This window comes from Anneissia japonica, unplaced genomic scaffold, assembly GCF_011630105.1.
Source record: "Anneissia japonica isolate Jap-2015-1 unplaced genomic scaffold, ASM1163010v1 scaffold287960_len3192837_cov198, whole genome shotgun sequence".
NCBI classification, from domain to species: Eukaryota; Metazoa; Echinodermata; class Crinoidea; order Comatulida; family Comatulidae; genus Anneissia; species Anneissia japonica.
The window spans coordinates 1088405-1112975 of NW_022712725.1; the positions used below are offsets into that span (position 1 = coordinate 1088405).

Below are 24571 nucleotides of genomic sequence, written 5' to 3' on the forward strand. Positions count from 1 at the left end.
AATGGCCGCACAAGATGTGTACACAGCTGAGCAAGCGATTGACCTGATTTTTTATTCAGACAGCGATGAAGGTGAATTTTTAGATGTGCGAGACTTAGACGTGCCTGTTAGCGATGATGACGGTGGGCCTTCAAGCAGTTCTGACGGCGGAGATGTTCTTGATGAAGATGAGCCTAGGCCTAGAAATGTGAGGGTAGTCGACGCTTTTGAATGGAATGATCGCGCTTATAGTTATGGATGGTTGGGTAAATAAATTATATAACTGTGTGGAATAGGAATGTTTTATATTTGTTTTTATTTTTTTTTGGCTATAATTTATTTTTTTTCCCGGTTTTTGCTGACGATTTATATGTAGCATTTTTCTGTCATTTCTATTATATTATATATATATATTATATTATATTATGAAAAAAAAATCCCCAAAAATATAAATTATACATCAAATGAAAGCTTATTCTATAAGCTTTCTTTGTTTTTAGAAACATTTTTCTGTATAATTTACAGAAAGATCCCAAAAATCCACCAGAACGACGTATACTCAAAAAACGCAAAAAACCTTCTTACACTGCAAAAGAATCCGGTATTCAAGGGTTTGCACTACAAAAAAATCTGGAATCCAGAGGGTTAACATTTTATGACGGTCCAGTATACCAGGTTAATGAAGATTCATTTGAAAGTATAACATACAGTATAGCAATTAGCATAAATGAATATAATGAAAAAATATAATGACAGAGATAGTTTCTGCTGCCATACTATACATTTACTTGTAGTGAAGTTACTATATGCTATGATACAAAAGAGAAAGTACAAAGTTCAACTTCGATCTTCACAATTCTCTCAGGAAAATAGTTGATGAAATTTTGTTGAAAAAGGCATTACAGTACTGTACCTTGCTTGAATGATTAATTATGAAGCATTGTCATTCTATTAATGAAAAACAAATCCACTAAAAAAAAAAAAAGTAAATCAATTACAAAAATCTAAATTACAGTATGTATCAAAATATATCATAAGTAGATGAAACTACCTTTTGTACAATACTCAGAAGAAAGGTATATGGCTGATGATTTTTACAGAACATTTTTATTACTCTCTTCTTAATTTGTACCCTCAAGGAATTCTGTTATTGAGCCGATTGCTCACTGTCAACTATCATGGAATGGAATTAAACTTCTGCATTGGACACGCGTCTGCATTACAACACATATTTCTGCACACAAAGTTAAATGATACTACTACTAGTACTCTCCAAGGTAAAATTAGCAAAAACCCTTTAGAAAATTTAATTTAAAAACTATTGGATTGTTCATTTAGTAGACTTGTTCCGATAGAAGTTGCCACCTCTCAGAATGGGGCATAGCAATTATAATTCAGTGTCACCTAACTTCCATGCTTTTTAATTATAATCGTTAAATTAATTACCTGCCAATTTAATAATAGAATAGGTAAAGAAATTATAAACTGTATGTTTCTTGTTAACTAATTTTTTAATGAAAGCTAATAATTTACTTAAAATACATTGGAAAAAATTCAAATTTACAATCTTAATATTCACTGATGGAAGTATTTCCAAAGTTATCAGCATATAATTGGAATATTTAAACAATGTTCACGTTCATAAGCTACAGTACACCAGACAGTTTTGGCAGTCCCACGTATTAATTTAAAATGAGTATGCAGTATGCTGAAAATGCAACATCCGTACTGCAACATCTTTCCTATTATTGGATGTTGCAGGTCATCAGCAGTTACAATAGGCTATATTCAATTATGTGACTGACATATGATTCACATGATGAACATAGTATGTGACTGACATTTGCAAATAATAAGGTAGATAATAATGACTAAACACAGAGTACTGTATGCATCAGCATGGATACTGTATGCATCAACATGGATATTGGCAAATATCTCTCACTAATTATTATTTATAGTGAACTATATTACCATAGACATCTCCATGGATCTACGCTTTTTTAAGTAGTTATATGACTAATCTTTAATAATAATAATTATTTGCAATTTGTATAGCGCCTCCCGTTGAACCAACATCGATGTGCTTGACAACAATGAAAGGAAACAGATAAGAAATTATACCATGAACCTAGAAAAGGAAATAAATGCAGTAGTTTGTATGATAATTTACAGCTAATTTTTGATAAGAAGTTCTACTTCAATACTAACAATATTATTATTTACCATATTAATTTCAGAAAAAAAAAACTATTTATTTATTTTTAACATAAAATATTATTAAGTCAGAGTGTCACTAAAACCTAAAAATACAATGTTAATATCTGTACGATTTACAGTATTAAAAGAAGTTAAGTATGAGTATTTTGTGTAGGCCTCTGATTATTTATTCTGCTTGTTGATATCATTGTTTACTATCGATTCTCATAATTTGCTGTTGGTTTGGGTATTGAAATAAAATTTTAAAAAATTTTTTAATTAAAATTAATCAAATGTCATCATTCATGAATCAATATCTTTCTTTACTGGATGATATAAGTATAAATTTTGTATGACCAATATACTTCCTACAGACTGGCAAATATAATAACACTATATGCTGGAACCAAGACATCATGTGACTATAAAGTGGTGAGATGAAAGGTAGAACTAGTTAATATATTCTACAAAAGCTAGGTCTTACTGCAAACAAGCTAAGAAATGTCTTCTACAACAACTGGTAATCATAACCATTAATATAGATACAGTATCTTAAAGGATGAACTTATCTCATTCTGTTATGTGTATAGTACTGTAGACTATTTTGTTTTTATGCTAGTGTATAAATGCTACACATACATACCTGTAACATGTTTGTTTTTCTTCAAAAGTAAAGGAAAATAAGACCAAATACTACATTCTTTTAGTTACATTATTAGTTATTGTACAAAAATCAGATTCTTTTGTTAATTAAAATATAAACAAACAATAACAGCATATTTATGTACAGTAGTTTTAACAATTTGTGTAGATAGAAAAAGTAGATCCCAATGTAAGGTTTTCCTTTCATTTGTGTATGCCAGATACAGTACAATGCGTTCAGGTTTTCACTTTTTTATTTCTAATCCTGCAATCTGGAATGAGCTTCCAATTGAGGTTAGACTTAAGTCATTTACTTCTATTTTTTGATTACTCACTGTGTAATTCAAACTATATTTTATGTTCTCTTGTTTATATATTTGCATCATGTTTTATGTACAAAGGAGCCTCTTGACTATAGGAATGTGTCATTTTCTTTGGTAAATTTGTACTGTAATAATCAGCTCAATGTTATTTTTTTGAAATAAATAATAATAATTAATAATAAAATATAATTCCAAAATATGTAATTGTTAAGTAAAGCATTATTAATTATTATGCACTAAAATTATGTCAATTATATAATGTCAATCAATGCTTGAGTAGGATGAATACTTAAATTCTCATTAGCAATCTTGTTCAGCTTTACTGCCCAGCTTAGCCAGCTGTCTCAATATTCACCTGACCATTAATTGGCACCAGGTAGGATACAACAGACAGTTACTATGATTGTACTCTAGGCTTAGGAATCCTGAGTCTGCTATAACTTTTTTTTTTGACAATGCGTTCTAACAATCCCAATAGAGTATGGCCAGGAGACTATTATTTGAATTTAGACTACATTCCTGTCGTCTTAACCGTTGCTTATATTCTGCTGGCTTCAGAAAGAAACGCCATCAATTTTCTTTCGTTTTTGAAAGGCTACAAAAATAACACATAATATTTTATTGTCAAATCCAGACACTTTAAAAACAAATGAGAGAGAATAATTTTTAGTGTGAGCACATTTATCAAAATCTTTTTCTTTACAATGTTAAGGAGATTTTATTCCTTGTGAGAGTCCCTATTGACTACTTAGAAATCATGGAAATATAATCAGCCATTTTATCCACAAGAAGAATTCATAAGTCAAATGCTATCGATGTTGGTAGTCTTTGGTTCAAATCCCAATAAGATGAGGCTCAGGAATTCATTTGTTAAATGATTAAATTGTCAGTATTCATATATGGTACAACTACTGTACTAAGGTATTTTTACCATTACTGTGTTTCAATCTTAGGCCAAATAAAAAAATATACTTGTTTGGAGTTGCTACCCTCCCCCACCCCCGAATAATTTAGTGGAGATGTGACGCTAAACAACTAATTTTTTTTTTTTGGCCTTAGAAATGTACTGTACAGGAATCTGCTTACACATTTGACTTGACTTGTATTCTATTACTGTACAGTATTATATATTTGTTTTTAGAAGTTCAATTTCTTATTTTCATGTAAATCAACCCTATGATTAAAATAGACTTGGGTTCAAATCTTTATTGGACCAATACATTTTTCTATATAAAAAAAAACACATCTATACTGATGAGTATTTCTCTATGCAAAGTTTTATATCAGATAGTAATGATTTAATAATATAAATATTAATGAACATGTTGTTATGGTATCTAATAAAATAATCAGACTGGCAAAGGTCAATGTTCTAATACCCATGGGATAGGATTAGTGGGTAAAAATTCTACATGGATTAACAGATTAAGGATGATCCCGCAGCCTAATAAATCATGTGACCATGTAAGTGATGGTGGGAATAATTTGAAATGTGAATTATTGAATTATAAATAAGCTTGTCTTATAAATAAACTGAATGTGAATGGTTAATTCAGTGAACAATTATTTTATCTTTAGAATCTTCATTAAACCAAAGAGTACGGTATAAAACTCCAAGACTGCCCTGATTTTGTATCTGTGTTGTATGCTGGCAATGGAACGTTAAAAGTTCTGCCACAAAATAGGGGCACCCTACACATTAATTTAGAAACTTGAACGCTTTGCTCGAATCTTTTAAATACCATGTCCCTTTGTGGAAGTACTTTTTGCGTTCCAAAGAATCCCCGGCATTTGGACCTCTTGCAGTTTTATACTCTTTGATTAAACATTCAAGAATCTTTAATCATTGTAGATAGTGTATTATATTTTTAATAAAAATGTGTGCCTACCCTAAGTACCAGATAATATGGACATTACAGCACACGAAATAAAAAAGAAATATATAAACTATTGGAACATCATCACTACCATACAAATGCTGATAATGATAAAAATTAATCGACAAAGCACTATACCCACAGTTATAGTGTTGAATCAAACATTTTTTTTAAATTTCAATACAAAAACACTAAAAGAAAGCCCACTATACAGTATATCCTATATTTCGTTCTTTATTTAAATAGTTGCCAAGAAAAAAAACTATATTTTCAAAAAAGAAAGTTATCAAATTTAGCGTGGAATTTCAGACTGATAAGCATGACAATTAAAAAAAATTGAGAGATTTCGGATAAGAAAAAAATTACCATAACGCAATTTGCTCGTGAATCATGCCAGATTTTCTTACAGGTATGAATTATGCATCCTTTACTAATTCTAATTGAGCACATTCCTTGTGAGCAAAAATTAGTTGTAAAAACAGAGTTTAGTGCTAATTACAATATTAGGAAAAAGACATTTTAATATCTTAAAATCTTGACAGACACATTATTTTTTCCTGTTTGATTTCTCGAGTTGATAAACTTTCTCCTATAATAAATGCGGAATTTAAAATTAGTTTCATTTTATAATGATAGTTCAGATCAAATTCTGGAAAAATCATCCTCAAAAAAATTAAATAAAACACTGAATCATCAAACATGATGTTCAAAGGATACTGTACAGATCAGAACCATTTGGTTTTGCTGACTTTTACTAGGACAATCCTTTAATTCAATCTGAAATTTGGCGAGAACATTTTTTTTAAAACTAATTTTTATATAAATGTTACATACAAATCAATTCAAATATGTTATTTTTCAAGCTCAACACAATGCAAAAAAAAACATTTTTACTGCCAATATAATTCTTTATTGGTTCTGGAAATTGGAAATTTGGGCTGGGCCACTAGGGACACGTGGCAGCCGCAGTGCAGCGCCACCCGACTTAACTGCAACATATAACAGACACAGACAAATAAAAACACTTTCCTAACCCGCCGAACTCTGAATATGAGGGATATTTGAGGAGCCAAACAATCAGACACAAATTAAAACCCGACGGGTTTGAAGTGGGGATCTTTTCAGCACAAGAAGCAGGGACAATACCTCTTAGCCAACTGCATTTTCAATGCTGATTATAAATATTCAGAAATGATGGTATTATAATTATTTTACTATCAATATAAACAATTATTACCAATGCAAACTGTTGTGACATCAATACACACTAAAAATAATTGAATTAAGAATGATTATGACACTGTACCTTATATTGTGTAATTGGTTTTTAACATCTCATTTTTTTTGCTGGCATCTAAATCAGAGTGGTGAATAATTTCACACTGCTATTAAATTCAATCAATGCATGGGTGAGCCTGGATCATTTCTTGCCATATAAAATCAATTTATTAACTGATTATTTAATGCATGAATTAATTATTCACTAGTCATAATAAATATTTACTTTCAGAATTGATGTATCATGAGGAATTCTGGTGATGTGATGAAGGATACAGATATTTGACATTTCAAAATGATGTCAATCTTACTGTAAATGTTGTGATACTCTTTCAAATCAAAAGAAAGAGGGTTAGGAAATACAGTAGTACATGTTTTATAATCTGAAAATAATGAAAAAAAAAAAAAAACTCAAATGAGACCTTCAACTTTTACCTAAGAGAGCCTGGAGTCCAAGTGATACCAAGTTGCCAAGTCTTGGTGGGATCTAGGGCATGGAAGTGAGTACCTCCTCTAGAGTTTTTGCATTCAAGCACCTGAATTGATGCAAGGAGAAGGGATTTGGCTTGGTTTATAAGAACATGAAAAAATTCACTTAGAAGGTTTGGCCACATAATAGAAACCACTCTGGTTATGAATCTGTAAAACTATCTTTGAATTGAAACTACAGTATGTCCTTCTACAAAAATAAAATTTAACTTTTGGATGTTATTGTTCTAATCTAATCCATACACAATAATATCTAATCAGAATTTTGAATTTGATATAACGCATGGTATAGTCCATGAATTTTTTAATACATTTAGTATGAGGCTACAATAATTGGGGCACTTTCAAAGGGAAAATTAAACATTATTTTAGACAATTTCGTTATTAGGATTGTTAATTGTTTTTCCTCCAACTGTTTTTAATTTTTTTATTATTTATATATTTTAATATTTATATATTTTTGATAAAATTAATATTTATATTAGTTAATAATATTGAATTTGGAGTTGGAGGGGCACACCATATCCGGTGATAGTAGTTTTTGTACTGCTTTTGCCTCTCCCCAGCCCTCCTCTGCCCTCCTCTTTCATTTTTGATTTTTGATTTTTTTTTTTTGTGGCTCTGGCTGAAAGGATTAAAATAAAAATTAAAAATATTCTAGGATTAAAGAGAATAAACCAATTTATTCATCTAATTATCTGCTCATACTCATAGTCATATTAATGATGCTATAATGAAAACAAAAATAGAAGATGAGTTGATAAGAATGACAGGTGCAGGATGACAGTAGCATTCCCAACAAACAATATGAATATATTTCAAGATGGAAATTTTTTATAGTGTTATATCGGATTAAAGTGGTATTTGTACGTTACTGCCAACATAAAAAAAAAGAATCACAATATTGAATATCAATTAATAATAATAACAGTAACATAAAAATAGGCCCTACCATTGAAAAATACTGTACTTAATAGTACTGTAAATAATAGTAAATAATAAATAAGAACAATAAACAGTAATATAACAGACTACTTAATAAAAAAATAATATAATATATAGAAAATAGCAATAAACAAAAATATAAATGATGTTTATATACTGTAAGCAGTGATTAATGGTTTTAAGAAAAAAAGACAATCTATGTGTATCCTCAATAAACAATTAAGCACATTACAACCAGTCACATTATAGAAAGTTCAGGATGTTTATATTTCAATTGTCAGACAGATGAATGTGGATAAACAATACATTATTATATACTGTACATTACAGTCACATCTGCCACATTAATCTTAGCAGTTTGAAACAATTTCGCCCAAGAACTAATTCCTGCATGTTCTGACAAAGAATTATAATATTAGCAATCACCTTGGCAACAAAAACAAAGAATTCTCACATTAATCAATTCAGTTTAATTATGTCCTTGATTAATGTGACAAATAATGATGAATGCCTGACGGGCTGTAATGAACCATGATAAAATCCATGGTAACATCTGACGATAATGTACAACATGAAATATGAGACTTAGGCCTACATGTAATTAGTCAAAGTACATATAGTTATGTACAAATCCCTAGTAGACAATATCAATTCCATTTAACATTTAATTCAAATTTTTTCATTAATACAAATGCCATCAAGGGCAAATAATGTTAATTAATTTTAAATGTTATCACGTTCAACAGATTACAATAATAACGCCTATTGTTATGTACAATTGAAACTCCTTAGTTAATCTTAATTAACGATTTTACATTGTTATTTGATAACAATTCACAGCAGCAAGTAAATAACAATTTCCAATGATAATCAACTATTGAAACTCTACATGCATTACTGCTGTTACTCAGTTTTTCTCTTATACTATTTTAATATCATTTATAACAAGTACCTATACCAGTACTTATATTATATTTGACAATAATTGTAAGCAGACAGTGGTCTTCTTTGTACACAAATGATTTAAAATGTATAATAACCAAAATTAAGTTTTGTAAAGACTTAGTAGTTTCCCACAATCTGCTTTGTCAATGAATTTTCAAGTTTAACGGTCATTCACTGAACAATGGATAGTGTGTAATGTACAGTACTGTGTGTTACCGTCATAATTACCGGTATTCGAGCAACTGTTTACGCAGCAATTTTACTTCTCAAGTGGAGTAGAAATTTGTCCCACTAGATCAGATTGCAAACATGTTAATTTCTTGATGAATCTCAACAAAGGGACTTTGTTTGATTTCACACTCAGTGATTGTCACAACAACTGTTAAGATGATAACAATTGACTACCGGTAAATAAAAAAAAAAAAAAAGAATTGTCACAAAGAATTAAAAATGATGAGTAGAACGTGGGGTACTGTTTGCATCAGCACATAAGCAAGCCATTCAACTGCAGGGTTTAAACCTTAAAATTTCCATATAACATACAGAAAGTACACTGTTTATAGTCTGTGCTAAGGCGAAACTTATTTTATACATTGTGTTTCGCAAATTGTCAGAGGGCGGAAAAAAAATAAAAATAAAATTTTTGTTTTCTTATAGCAATACTGTTTTGCCAAAAACTTTAAGACGGACGAGAAAATAAAAATAAAATGTTATTAGTGAGTGCAAACAGTGTAGTAATATACGTAAATATATAAATATACATCTTATTTTTTTTGAGGTTCCAAGGCAGTGGCGGGCGTAATAGAGATAAAAAAAACCTTTTTATTTTCTTCTAAAATTTAAATTTTTTTAATGAGGACGATGTATTGTTGCGGGATCGCTTGTGCTTGGTGCCAGGGCTGACTGTTCCATTTTGTTTTCGAGGGGTGTTTTCATGTTTGAGAAAGAATAGGCAATTAGTCGGTTTATCCAGGTAAGTATTCACGAAATAGACTTCAATTTTTTTCATGGTGGTGGGTGCGCTAATTGCCCAAAAATCTAAATTTTATTTTTATTCTAAATCATCATTGTTGGTAGGCGGTGGGTTCGCTAAACAAACAAAATCAACTCCCATAGGCTTTACAGTACTGTATGTACATTTATTGGCGGTAAAGTAAGGTAAGAAAAAAAATTATTCATTGGTTTAGTTATCCAATGTAACATCTTGAATCCATTATAACCAAATAATTTGCAATCTACCTAATCTAAATTTGAATCCTCAATTGAAGTTTAATGATATAGCAAATTCAGTAAATTTTTACCCACTAAATAGTGTTGTTACCAGAAATGGTACATTAATCCTATCAATTAAGCTAATAGTGCAGCTACTATGGAAGCCTGAACCCAGCGGTGACAAACGAGAATTGATTGCACTGAACATGCTGCATATATTTTCTCTCCCAAATGGCAATGGTGGTAAACCTAATATAAATAATCCAAATGATTGCAAAAATATATAGTCTAGCCTACAGCAGAGCTTTTAGAAATGTGAAGTGATGACTAATAAGTGGATATAGCCCACGTAATAAAGTCTCTAGCCATCCATTATAGTATTTAAAATAAGAGAAATTTGCTCGATTCTGAAAAGTTTACGATACTGTCTATGTTGCGCTAACAAACTATTCGTCCAATTCAAGGATGTTTGTAGAAAAAAGTTGGCAATAATCAACTAAAATGTAAATATTGATCAGTGCTTCATTGGAAGTTAATAATTTAATTGAGTGTTAAGAGAAGTTGCTCGATTTTCAAAAGTTTACTGTATATGTTCCGCTAACTATAACTTGTTGTACTTATCATTAAATTATTAGTTTTTAATTAATTTTAAGTGAGGCTTTAATTGATTTTAAATGTTTTACTAGGCGGTATGCCTCTCTTAAATTCTGATACTGTAATACTATAAATGTTCCCCTTAAAAGTTACCATGCAATAGTACTGTATATTACATTAGCACAGGATACAAGTCTGATCACTTTCATCAATACCTGTACTCTGGCTTCAATAAACGTTGACCAGAATTAACCGACATATAGTTCAGATCCCAGATGATGCACGCTACACTATGTTACCATATTGTATGTATTGATATCATGTATATTACATTATTAAATTAGCCTCAATGTTTATAGATTCCTTCAACTATCCTCAAATACTGCCTAACTATGTTGCTCATTTCCATAATTCGTATCTCGATAATGGTTCCTAATTGTACAGTACAAGCAATTAATCGATTGGAACTTATTGACTGTCTAGGCCATGTCTACCCAACAGTACAAATTGCTAGGAAAATTTAATCTTCAGAAGATGTACTTAAAATCCTACAGATTGCTCCATGATCCTTTAAACTCCCTTTATCTTATCCAAAAATCCCTATTCTTTAATCTTACTTCAGACTCCTGCCTAATGCACTAGTTAGAATATTACTTTTGGGTATCTAAATACAAACCAGTCACTTTGAACTGTCACAGTTTATACAATAATGCAAAGTAAAATTGTTAGATACTGTAAAATGCATGACGTTTATGCATTATATTGGGAACTGTATTTTTTACTAGTTAAAATGCCTGCCATCCAATCTGAAGGGTTCTACAGAAGGTTCATGCTTCTTCTTTTGGAATTGTTTTCAAGAAGGTGGTTAGAGCATTGGCTTCTCTTCGTAAAATTACAGTAAAGTACATAGTATATAAACTTAAAGTCATATTAATATACACAGTCAAAACGTTTAGTCAATATGAATGGACAGTAAACAGTAAACAAACATGGGCAAGAAATACCAAGACAATTAATCACCCACAGCCTCCATTACACCCTCTGATCTGATTACAAACCATTAATGCCAAAACTCAAAACCACAAAATTAATATATTACTAAGAATACAGACTGTAATATTAAGGATACTACTAAAATAGGATAAAATCCTTGAACAAATAGTATTGTACAGTAGGCCTAAATTTGTTAACTGTTTTTAGAAAGCGATCTTTTAAAACTACAGGTACAGTCTGTTGTTTCAGTACTAGTAGATATATTTTTAAGATGTGCTTACTGAGAGCAAGTACTACAATGCATACCCAGTCTATATTTTATATTCTATTACAATGTGAGTGATATAATGTTATTGATATGTTTGCACTCTTGCTATTTTATACATATACCTATATTGCTACAGTACTTACTATTGTAAATTAAACTTGAATTTACTGTGCACTGTACAACAAATTGGTGCTAACTGGACAATATATAATCTTGAACCTACATACTGAAAAACAGTCATTATTGGTCTGTTGATGAACAGTAAATTTAAGAAATTGTATTTATCTTGTATGTACTATACTTACTACTACTACTAAATCCTTTCTGAGCCACTGGGGCTCATAGGGCTGGAGCTTATCCCCAGTTTCTGTAGTGTGAAACAGATGAGAGTTGTACTCCCCCTGGACGGGACACTAGTCCATTGCAGGTTAGTCCCAGCAGATTGCTGGTTCCTATTGATACAGCTGGGTGGACTGAAGCAATGTAGCTAAAGTGCCTTGCCCAGGGACACGAATCTGCACAGACTCGACACCATGACCTTATGATTGAAAGTCTGAACATCAACCGCTGCGCCAAACTATACAGTATACTATACAGTATACAAATTCTGTTACTGAAATTACAGTTATACCGTAAAAGATACTAAACTGGCAAACACGTCTTACAGTATGAACATTATTAAGAAAATGACCCTGTTAAGAATTCAAATCAAATATTAAAACAATTACGGTATTATTTACTATATATTTAATGTTAAGTGTATTTCTATAGCACACTAGGCCCAGAGAAAGATTAATTTGAAAACAATCTACAAGTTCCCAGGTAAAAAGAACAAGATCAACAATAATTATAAAATATTTAACATGTTTTATTTTGTTTTGTTAATGCAACATAAACTGCATGAAATGTCGTCTCACTACAAATATTGACATGACATTTGTACGAAGAAACCAGGGAAATTTAACATCAATTTCACAGACATAAGCTTCAATAGCATGTTGATATCATACTTACCCACAAGGTGATAAGTTAGCAATGAAACGTAATACCCTGGTAATCTCACCCCTGCAAATTTCATTACAATTACCTTAGGGAAATAAAAGCAGTGCTCAGAAAACTCTGTAATTCCTGATATTTAATATCAGGAAATAATTTTTGTATTAATAAAAAAACGCTTCATCAATTAACCATCTTGTAGAGATTAATCGTCTAATCAGATTTGAGTATCATTCAACAGAAATGTTTTTAACAAAAGTAAACAGTACGTCACACCTTCAAAGATCTATGCAAAACCTTAATAAATGAAATAATACATTGTTGATTTGTAAGACTAAAAAGATTATTATGAACATTGTTCATTGATTTAAAGACTATTTACAGTACTAGGAAAAAGTTGAATACAGTACCAGCCAATTTAAGTATATTGTAGGTCTACTGTATAGATACAGTATACAATAGTGCAAACAAAATGACGCCTACTATGCATTAGGTATAGATGTTCTCATTCTAAAAAATAAATTTACAAAATCAATTCAAACATTAGATTTTATTCTTCAAGTTTATTTGCTCAGCACAGTCTATAAATTACATATAGCATGTGCATCGGATTTATTTCTAATTAAATGTTACTAAATGTAATAGAATTAAAATTGATTATTTGTTAAAGTCATAGAGCCTGTGGGGTTAAGACATGATTAATATGATTGTTGGAATTGGAATTTACCTGGAAACTTTTTTTTCCAATTAGCTGCGTATAGGACCCTATAAACTAGAATGAGTGTTGCGCAAAGCATGGCTTCGTGTTTACATACTGCCATCTGTTCTACACCACTTTTTATTGTGGCTACGAAATCTCATTCGTCTCTTTCTGTATTTAAAGAGGCTTTTCGTAATTGCATTTCTTATTAAAGGCTATAAAATCCAAGGTAACTTCAAAAATCTTTCGAATCAAGGTGCTTCAATTTCGTAAGATCGAAAAAGAATGAGGAAGTTGCATGGTTGCGGGGCCGCTTGTGCTTGGCGCCAGGAGTCAACTGTTCTATTATTTTTCGAGGGGTGTTTCTCGTGTGAGAAAGAATAGGCAATTAGTCGGTTTATCCAGGTAAAGTATTCACGAAGTAGACTGCACAAATTCATAGTACAAAAAAAAATGATCAAACTTTGAACTACTGATGGTTGGGGTCTCAATGAGGAAGTGGACGGTGCACACATTGGTTTCACACTGCACAGTACACTACATTAAAATTGACTCAAAAATTTGCCACTTTCTCTAGGTAATAAGAGTCCACTGGATCCTAGGGGTACAAGAGATTTAGCCCTTGGTCCTAAATCGGGCCTAGTGAAATGTTCCTGTCCCTGTCCCTACCCTCAACATCCTATACCCACTACAGTACTGCCACTGCTATAACCTACTACTACTAGTTATTTTTCTTTTACTCACTTATTTTAATGCATAATGTATTACTGTATTTAAGTTCTTTAGTTTCTGTTTTCCCAAAATATTTGAAATATAACTTATTACTGTAACCTACAGTAACTGATGAACGTCTCTTTTTATAGAAGTCTGTCTAAAGTGTATTCATTCATGATATTTCATCCTATAATATACAATATTTCCATTTCAATTAAGAAACATTGACACTGACAGTGTGTTTTTATGCAAAAAATGGAAGGCCTACTAGGATAACAGCTTGATTTCAAATGAAGCCTGTTTTATTGCTTCATATTTTTATTGATTTTTTTTTACTGTATGAAGTCTGCGCTAAAAGCAAATTACAGGAGATCAAATTCAAGGTAAAATTGTATGAATTAAAGCCATTAAAATTAATTATTATTTTGTTGCACTTCTCATTGAGAATTTTGTCTGTTGTAAAAGAAAGACAAGACATAATTAATTAGTATTATTATTAACATATAAAAGATCAGCATAAAAAGACTGTATATTTTATTTAAGTTTTAATATCAGATGACTTACTGTATAGAACACCTGAATCCATTTACAAAATTAATTTAAATTAATTATTCAGACAGAACAGTTCAACAAAAACAATAAAATACGCACTCAACTAATTCCTTGAATTCAATAAAAAAAATTCCAGACAAAGAATATCATCCAACATTTTGTGGAGAGCAAACACCAGACTGGAACGCTATCAAACGTAATACAAGCGTGCATGGATATTGAATTTAAAAAACTCAACCAAACAGAGATCATATCAATCATAAAACTCTCTCCAGCTGAGAGGCCTGACAAAGCCAATGTAAGTTCAATGTAGATGAAAACAGGAGAGGGGCGAGAAAGTCAATGAAAATGGACATAAGAACACCCAAGGAAAGAAATTACCACCTAATCATCCAATAGAAACGGTATAAAGCTCAAAGTGAGCAGTCAAAAGTGGTTGTATTGAAAGTTTATTGCATCAAATTATGTTGTCTCTATTGAAATTGATAGCACTAAAATATGAATGAAGCTGAAATTCAATATTAATAACATTAATAGTATGTTATGAGCCACAGTATTTGAGTCATCTTTAATTCAATTTTATCAATCATTGTTGTCATGGTCATTGTCATCAATTTTTTTTTTTTTTTAAGACATCATTTATTAATATAAAATCAGGTCTATATACATTACTATCTGAATGTTATAAAAAAACAATTTGCACTCACTATAATTTGTATGTTAAAATAAAATTCGGAATATTTGCTTCACTGTCTAGCTAAACAGCAATATTTCTATAGGTACCAGTTATTGTGCTGCTATTGGATTTTTTCTTTCCCTAAAGAAATAGTAGGAATAATTGAAAATGCACGTTTTTTTAGCCCTTGGACCATATTAAAGTTGAGCTAGTACAAGACAAAAAATAATTTATAACACCACTCCAACCATCAGTCAATTAATCCCGCTCCTCATTATAACATCATCAATATTACATACAGTACCTTTACAGTAAATTATGTAAATACAGTAAACAGTTGATGGAATTTTCTGCTACTGTATGCTAAGAAGCACAGGTACTGTACAGTATGCATAATTTCAAGCCTTGTATTTGATCAACATCACATTTGACACACTGTCCTATCAACTTTAATTACTGTACATTCAGGAGTACCTTAAAATAGTCAATCATAAATGTTACAGATTATTCAAAGAGCCATTGCAGTTGAACATGTGGTAACCAAATTACTCTGAGCATTCATATTCCAAAGGGAATTCCAATAATTTTATGCTACACTGTGTTCGGGTTTTTATGGATTTTTTTCCTGCATGTTCTTAGTTAAGTCTGTTTTAAAGTTCATGAAATAATCTGGAGGAAAGAGAGGGAATTGATTCTCAATTTTTAAATTCTGTACTACCTGTATGGTTGTTTAATTTAGTCTGATAATCAGTAAATAACAAGTAAATTAATATAAAAAAATAATTTCAGATTTACTGTACTACCTTTTCATTTCTCTCTTTATTTCAGAATTCCGTATCCATAGAAATACTGTGAATATAAATATAAGTATCCCTAGCAGGCTATTAAGAAAGAAAAAGAAGAAAGAAAAAAATATCAGGTTTTTTTTTATCAGTTTGTAAGCTATGGAACATAGGTATAGAGAAGCTCTCTCCATTTTCTGAATAAACATATCTTTAAGAAAATATTCATTACAGTAATGTAGCACAATAGAGGGGTTTTTTTTCAATTTCTTATTAAAATATTTAACAATGAATGGAAATTTAGTTGAAATTTAATGGCTAGGCCACTAAATTACCATTATCTACTGTAATGTGATCAAACGATGTAAAAAAGGTGAAATTAAAGTTTGTCTTCCTTTGGCAGCCAGAAATATTTATACGTTAATATTTAATAATAACTGTAAAAATCATTATTCGTAAAACACTTTTCAACTGTTAAAATTCAGAGCATACATTTCATGACACAAAAATAATTCAAGGATGTGGGTAATTGTATAATCATACACATTCCTATAATGTCTAGTTTTATATGCTTGGTAGGAAATTACAGTATATGAATGCAAAATTAATTTCAATAAAGTTTTTTTTTTTCATTATTGATTTTAATTGTTAGCTTCAGGTCGCCAGCGAGCCATATCATGGGAAGGATAAGTACAAAGAATGTCAGGCTCACATTAAAATGTTAAATGTTACTTGTTTCCGTGTATGTACTGTACAGTACTGTATGTCAAGTAGCACATAGTACAGTAGTATGGAAAATGCTTGTGTCTGGCTATATGAGAATTGACATCAATATACTGTAATTACAGACCCTATACGGTCTGTGACATATAATGATGTCGAGTACATTTTACTGTACGCGCTGCACTTAATATACAGTAGTAGAATTTAACTAATACTGATAGATCCTATTTAGGCTTTTATTCACATTATTATTAAAATTATCCAGAAAAAGTACAATGTCAAATTTGCAATCAAACAGAATTCACTTTATATAATTTCCAATTCAACAGAGGTTCATCAACATTTTTATGTCTTATGTTATTTTTTTATATGACGTTATGTTGTACAGTATTTATTATTATTCGTTATCAACCAAAAGTGGTGTGATTTCGTGAAATGTATCCTTTTTTAGCAACTTGGCTCAAGTGAATACATTTGTAAGGAGTACTGATATACAATATAAGCTGATCAGTGGAAGAGTTGTGCAAAAACAATTACAGTATAAAGATGTCCATTTTAGTACCCCTTGGTACCAAGGGGTATTCGTAAATTAAAAATTCATAAACTAGATCAGGTGTCTGTTTCCACTACCTAAACCTACTGTAGCTATACTCGTGCAGAAGCACAGTCCACCACGCTGAGCCTAGCTACTGCAAAATTTACCTTCGATAAAAACCTAATTATTGTAATCGCTGGCATTCTCCCATTTAACAAAATATTGTTTTAATTCTTATTAAAACTTCTGTATGTCGTATGGAGCTTTCTATTGTGTTCTTTCTAGTTTTGAGATCGCTGAATTGTGTTGTTTACATCATGGGACTATGTTTACATGCATATCGCAATCATCTAGCTTTCCGATGTCAATAAGTTGTTGACCCCAACACTCTTGTGCTGTCAATCCGACGACTCACGTTGGGGATAGTTTGTTGTTCTAATTAGGTTTATTACATTGATATAGTGACTATCATACCAGAAATGAAAAAAAAATTGAACAATATACTGTAAATACAAATCCAATTTTATTAAGAAAAATATATATTATCACTTTGAAAAACTTATAAAATCGGACTTTTTTACGTTATTAATTGATTGATGATGACGCCATCAAGAGCAAAGCCCATTCGTAAAATTGACTATTCGTAAAATTGACGTTCGTAAAATGGACGTTTTACTGTTAAAACAAATCCCAAGAACAGTATTTTTCAAGTGTCCATTTCCTTGAAGCATTCTATTATTAATAATTAAAGTTACAGTGTATTCTTGTCTTACTACCGGTAATATACATTCATAACAGGAAAACAGGCCATCTATTTTTTCCCTACAAATACTGTAACAAAGGAAACAAATTTGTGTTTTTCTTGAATTACAGTGTTCTTACATGACTACCTTAAATTTACAAGTAACTAATTGTTTCGTTTGTACTTGGCTAAGACCTTGAATAGAAAATTTGATAGCAATAACTGTGCACTTGAGACATTCCTACCATCGCAAGGGTTGAATTGCTAACTGTAGAGCTACCTGTAGCGAGGAAACATGTTCATACCAAATTCTACCAAATTTGTATATAAATCTGGCATAGTTTTTTCAACTTACTGTACCAGTAGCATATTATACTGTAATGTACCTGAACAATTATGCAGATTTTTTGTCGGATCAAACAATTCTTACTTGGTCATGCCAATCCCTGGGGATTAAGACACGCCTACATTACTGTAGGTATTACAGTACAGTAGTGTCTATTGCAGCACCTACAGTAGCACCCTTTTATAGACACTATAACACATCTTATCTTCAGTCCTGAAATATTCTATTATAAATAACTCACTGATCTCTACAGTTCATTAGGAAGGTAGACATGTGTCCTGCTATGAAAACCAATAAAATGAAATCATGTCCATGAAATACATATAGCACTACTACAGTATATGCTGTAGTATACACAATATTTTGTGTACAGTCAGTATATAGGGGTGGGTAAGCTATTGTATCCACATAGATCCATCTTTGGTTTTTTTCTCTTTCTTTAAAATTCTATGCTATTATTACTGTGTTTTGGCCTTAAAATTTATATTCTTCTCCTGCTTGTGGAAAGCACTGTATTTATTACAACACATACCACATTACCCACAATACATTTGAAGGGCAGAAGTATGACATTGAATTTCTTAATTTGTTTTATTTTCGATTTGCGCACAAGATAGTACAGTAAAATTACGTTTCCTGTGCCAGTGTAGCATCTTCAATAATAGTTTGCTATGAAAATCCAAAAATAAGTTTGACGTGGTGGTATTTTTTTTCCAGGTTCTACTGTACAGTAAAAATGTTTGTGCAAAATGTACAGAATGTTTTTTTTTCAATGGTAATAAAACCTTTATTTACAGTAGTGCATACTACTATAGTATATTGGGAATCAAAATGTTTTTTGCTTGGCAATAGACATATATACAGTAAGCCCTTAAGAATATGAGGTGTGTAACTACCTGTATGGTAAACGATCAATAGAAAATTAATACAATATTCAGCTAAACAGGAAATGTTTACACATTACAGTACCACTTTGTAAAATATACCACCAATTTCCTTGTAATAAATTTGTAGCATTATAAATTGGTTAGAAAGTGCTACAAACAAACAATTTACAAAAAAATAAACAGATCAGTTATTTTCAGTTTTTACTATCTACTAGAAGTCAATTTCATTTTTGATGAGGGCAAAGTATGGCAACTTGTGAATTGTTTTTACCTTTTATCTATTTTAACCTTTATATTTGAATTGTAAATTGAATTGTTTCTTATTTTTTTTATATATATATTGAATTTCCTACCTTTATATGTTGCAGTGTATAAACAAAGATTTTCTGATGTATTTTTTATATATATATTGGACCATAAAGATTGAATTGAACTGAATTAATCACTTTGCTCTATTAATAGTGAAAATCTAACAAATTACAATGCAACACAGAGGGATAACATACAAAAAAACTTGTTTTAAGATGTTTAAGAAGATAATCCTCTACATTTTTGTAAATAATTCACTACTGAGATTTTTTTCAAGATGAAAATGTGTCTAAATCCCATCAGTAGCAGCAGAGAAAGCTAGTGTCTCCCTGGCAAAAATTTGAAGGATCGACATTTAGCACAGGCACTGTAGTAATACTTAAAATGCTTTAAAAGGGGGTAATCCCTTATTGCTACACCAATTCCTCTTTAATGGAGTCTAGGAAAACCTTTTAATACTACTGACATCTCTTGTTACAAACATAATGCTTATAACATTGCTGCTTTACGCTAAAACATAGGAAAACACTACCTTCAAGTTAAATGGCCAAGTGGTTAAGGCAGGGGCACCGCAACTTACAGCCATAATTATCAGCGCTGGTTCAAACGGCACGCTTGCCTACATCCATAAAAAAATTACGGTTCTGGTGGTGGAACACATCTCCTCGGATAAAAACTATGCAGTAGGCCCAGTGCACACAATGGCTTGTGTGCAGAGTACATTTTTCGAGACGGGTAGGGGATTACCCCGGTGTACTGGTTCATACAGCCCCTGTGGACAGATGACAGATAGTTGGTACCAGTTTAACAAGGCAGCTCACACCTCGAACACTTTGAGACTTCAGTATGAATTCCCTTCGGTATAATAAGGCGCTACATAAACCAAACCATATTACATTTACCACAGTGCCAGCTCACTGCTGGTTTGTTTATTTTTATTTTTATCTTCTTAAATCTAAACCAAATCTGCCAATAATTATTGGTTCAAAATTATAGAACCCTCTGTCAAAGATGATCACATTAAGCTCAATAACGACCCTATTTATTTTCATCTTTTTGATGGAGGTGCGATTTTGCTAAGCACAGGAATGTCATTGTATTGTGACTGGAGAACAACAGAGAAGCGGGCGGAGAAAGTTCCGCTACATTCAATAAATGACGGTGCGGCCAAATTTGGGCCTAGCAAATTGACGCTCATAAAAAACCATTTCAAAATTCAACGAAATAAAGTATATATAGTGAACACACCTTATGGATGGAGACTTGTCATCTAAAAGTATTTCCTTTGTATTAGGCGTCCAGAAATTGCGAAAATGAAACGTGAATTGTCCGCTCTTTCACAAAATTCTCATTCAAACGTCCGTAGTTGGCCATTGATTGTTATTTACCTTTGTGTTGTTGCTTCCTGGATCTGTCCATGGAAGCGAGAGGAGACAGTGTTTTGAAAGTTACTTTAACATAATTAAAAAGACAACGAGAGGATAAACTATTGATATGATTGGGAATACATATATGTTTGCATATAGAAAAACTTATTTAAAGCAAATAATATGGAATAAATTGGAGCAATTGCTTACAAAACTGTAGGGGAATAGTGAATGGAATAGTCCTCGCCCCAGAATGCATTTTACCCAACGTGTTTATGTCGAGGGAAAAACACATTTGCGCATGACAAAATTCACCTGCAAGATGGCGACAAAAACATTAGGTTGTATGTCTGCAGCTGTTGCTGTTAGTATTGCTATATTCCTGCAATGTTGCGTAGCAGTAATGGACATTGAAGAGTTGCAAAATATACATTATGATATTGATATTCATAATACCCCAGTATTATTAGGAAGGGTGAGTAGATGAAACAATACGCAGCATTATTAGGCTGGACCAGGTCTTCGTTCGTTAGTTTGATTGAAGGCTAGGCTAGGATGTCCACTCACTGAGACTGTGACTGATGATAATATAATAGTTGCCAGGACCATGTAGGCCTAGGCGGCGCTAATGAACTTTCGCACCTAACTTTTAATTCTTAATTTTTTTTACTTGAATTTTCTTCTCACAGTCACAACACATAATTATAAAACATTTTTACATGATTCAACCACAGATAAAGTACATTTTTTCAACAAAAAGATACCTTTATAAATATAGGTTGATGCAGGTTTTCCGCGCTTGCTAGCACAACGAGCTGTACTTTTTTGCAATCAAGTAAGAAATTGCCAGAACGTCCGAGTCAATTCTTAAATTTGGAAACCATTAAAGGCCAGTCTTTTAATTTTAATTGGAATTTTCCCATGAAACATCCAACAACAAAATGTGGCATCATGCAGTACCATCTTTTTGAACCTTCTTGTCGTAATCGAGGTTAATCGAACCAACGTTTGTCATTGGCTTTAATAGTTGTTTTTCTGGACTTGGGCCTAGGCCCCTAGCTAGGCCCTATTTTTCGATGTACGCATTTGGATCATTACTAATTTTTGAAGTAATTATTGTACGTGTGAATTTCATGTGAACACACATAGTCAAACAACAGCACCATAACAATATAAAGAATGACATACAATACAATACGGCAAATAGATAAGTTTTCATAAACGTTTAATTAAAAAACTTCACGCTGCAAACTCAGACATTCTGGCAATTTTTTTACTGATTGCAAAATGGCAGCCACTCGTAGTGCTAGCGAACACAGATTCACTGTGCTTATTTGTGGGCTTATTTGTTGAAAAAGGTACATTGTGGGTGGTTAAATCAGGTGAAAATGTTTGTTAATTATATGTTGTGACTGAGAAGAACGTTGAGGTAAAAAAATTAAGAATTAAAAGTTAGGTGCGAAAGTGCATTACTGCCGGCCTAGGCTAGGTGCCGTCATACTTAACTTCTTTCTACTGTCTAGCCTAGGTGTTTTGATTAGTTACCATGAGTAGAACTGGTTAGGACTAGGCCTACTGCTGCAGCCATCAGGTAAATTAGATGGCGCTTACTACGCACTTCAATTAAAACCAGGCTCCGGAGGAAAACAATTATAATATTATTGTAGAAAAACTTTTTTTAAAGACACAAAAAGTATATTTGACAAAGAAAACTTGGAAGCAGTTAATGAGATACACCTTGTTCCCCAGTTTTTAAATATTCAAAAATCTGTATCTCATTAACCTCCTTTTACTTTACGAAGGAAGCCAGATTCCTTTCCTGAATCTGATCAGAGATTTGATCTGATCCACCTCGATCGTTTTTGTGCCATCTATAGCAATGCCCCTCGTGGTTTACTCCTACAAAAGAGTGAGTGATGAGAAGGGTAATTTACAAAAAAAAAAACCCCATTGTTAATTTTTTTTTTGTTAAATCATTTTCTGTCATTGTTATGTACTGTATATTATTTTATTTGTTTCTTATTTTGTGACGTAATTACTGGGTATTAGGCCTTTTTTCATGCCCTTTTGAAAATGTTTGTATAAATGTATAAACAATGCATTTAAATTTTAATAAATCTAATAATAAACCATCAAAATGATAAACAGTATGGTATCCTATCTACAGTAAGTTATAATATGTTTATGCATGATCATGTTTGTGAACATATGAAACAGATGTGGAAATATGTAAAATCCGTTATCTCATAGTATACTACAGTCATTGTTATCAGGTCAATTCAAATTGATTCTTTTGCATGTTGATGTTAGCTTTTGATTAAGGATTAGAATATTCAGACACACACATAAAAAAACCGGGTATTGCTAAACCCCGCAAACCTCCAAAAAACAGTGCAAACCCCATCCAAACCTTGTGATAGTGATTGAATCTTGTAGTGTAGGACTCACTTGGTATCTCGGTAAAAAAAAAATTATAATTTTATGTTTGTAACAACCAACTTTTTGGGGTAAAAAGGCCATTTTTTGTTAAAAATACCTAAAAAAACACCGCAAACCTCCAAAAACACAGTGCAAACCCCGTCCAGACCTTGTGATAGTAATTGAATCATGTAGTGTAGGACTCACTTGGTATCTCGGTAAAAAAAATTATAATTTTATGTTCGTCACAACCTATTTTTGGGGTAAAAAGGCCATTTTTTGTATTTAAAAAATTGCTAAACCCTGCAAACCTCCAAAAAAACACCGCAAACCCCATCCAAACCTCGTGATAGTGATTGAATCAAGATTTTACCCCAAAGATAAGTTGTTATAAACATATATTTATTATTTTTTTATACAAAAAATGGCCTTTTTACCCAAAAAGTAGGTTGTGACGAACATAAAATTTTAATTTTTTTTTACCAAGATACCAAGTGAGTCCTACACTACATGATTCAATCATTATCACAAGGTTTGGATGGGGTTTGCGGTGTTTTTTTGGAGGTTTGCGGGGTTTAGCAATTTTTGTATACAAAAATGGCCTTTTTACCCAAAAAGTGGGTTGTGATGAACATAAAATTATAATTTTTTTTTTACTGAGATACCAAGTAAGTCCTACACTACATGATTCAATCACTATCACAAGGTTTGGATGGGGTTTGCGGTGTTTTTTTGGAGGTTTGCGGGGTTTAGCAATTTTTGTATACAAAAATGGCCTTTTTACCCAAAAAGTAGGTTGTGATGAACATAAAATTATAATTTTTTTTTACTGAGATACCAAGTGAGTCTTATACTACATGATTCAATCACTATCACAAGGCTTGGATGGGGTTTGCACTGTGTTTTTGGGGGTTTGCGAGGTTTAGCAATTTTTTTATACAAAATATGGCCTTATTTTATACCCCAAAAATAGGTTGATACGAACAAAAAATTATGATTTGTTTTTTATTAAAATATCAAGTAGAGTGCTATACTACATGATTCAATCACTACAGTAGCACAAGGTTTAGATCCATGGGG

General features: G+C 31.6%; 2 protein-coding genes across 4 annotated transcripts in view; one reads left to right on the forward strand and one right to left on the reverse strand.

The window, feature by feature from the left end:
• LOC117107978 (protein TANC1-like) overlaps positions 1–21100 on the reverse strand; it is a 64200-nt gene extending 43100 nt beyond the window's left edge. For 2 of the 3 annotated variants that reach the window (XM_033249789.1, XM_033249788.1), the window contains exons 1-2: positions 20955–21100; positions 20239–20478 (exon numbers count right to left, since the gene is read on the reverse strand). In XM_033249789.1, coding sequence (XP_033105680.1) covers positions 20239–20292 — 54 coding nt within the window. In that variant the 5' untranslated portion in view covers positions 20293–20478; positions 20955–21100. The remainder of the gene's footprint in view (positions 1–20238; positions 20479–20954) is intronic. The other variant, XM_033249790.1, reaches the window with a different exon arrangement.
• Positions 21101–21363: 263 nt separating this feature from the next.
• The window catches only part of LOC117107979 (protein OS-9-like), a 25737-nt gene continuing 22529 nt past the window's right edge, over positions 21364–24571 (forward strand). Inside the window, exon 1 of the mRNA XM_033249791.1 lies at positions 21364–21548. Within this exon, the coding sequence (XP_033105682.1) occupies positions 21375–21548 (174 nt within the window). The 5' untranslated portion in view covers positions 21364–21374. The remainder of the gene's footprint in view (positions 21549–24571) is intronic.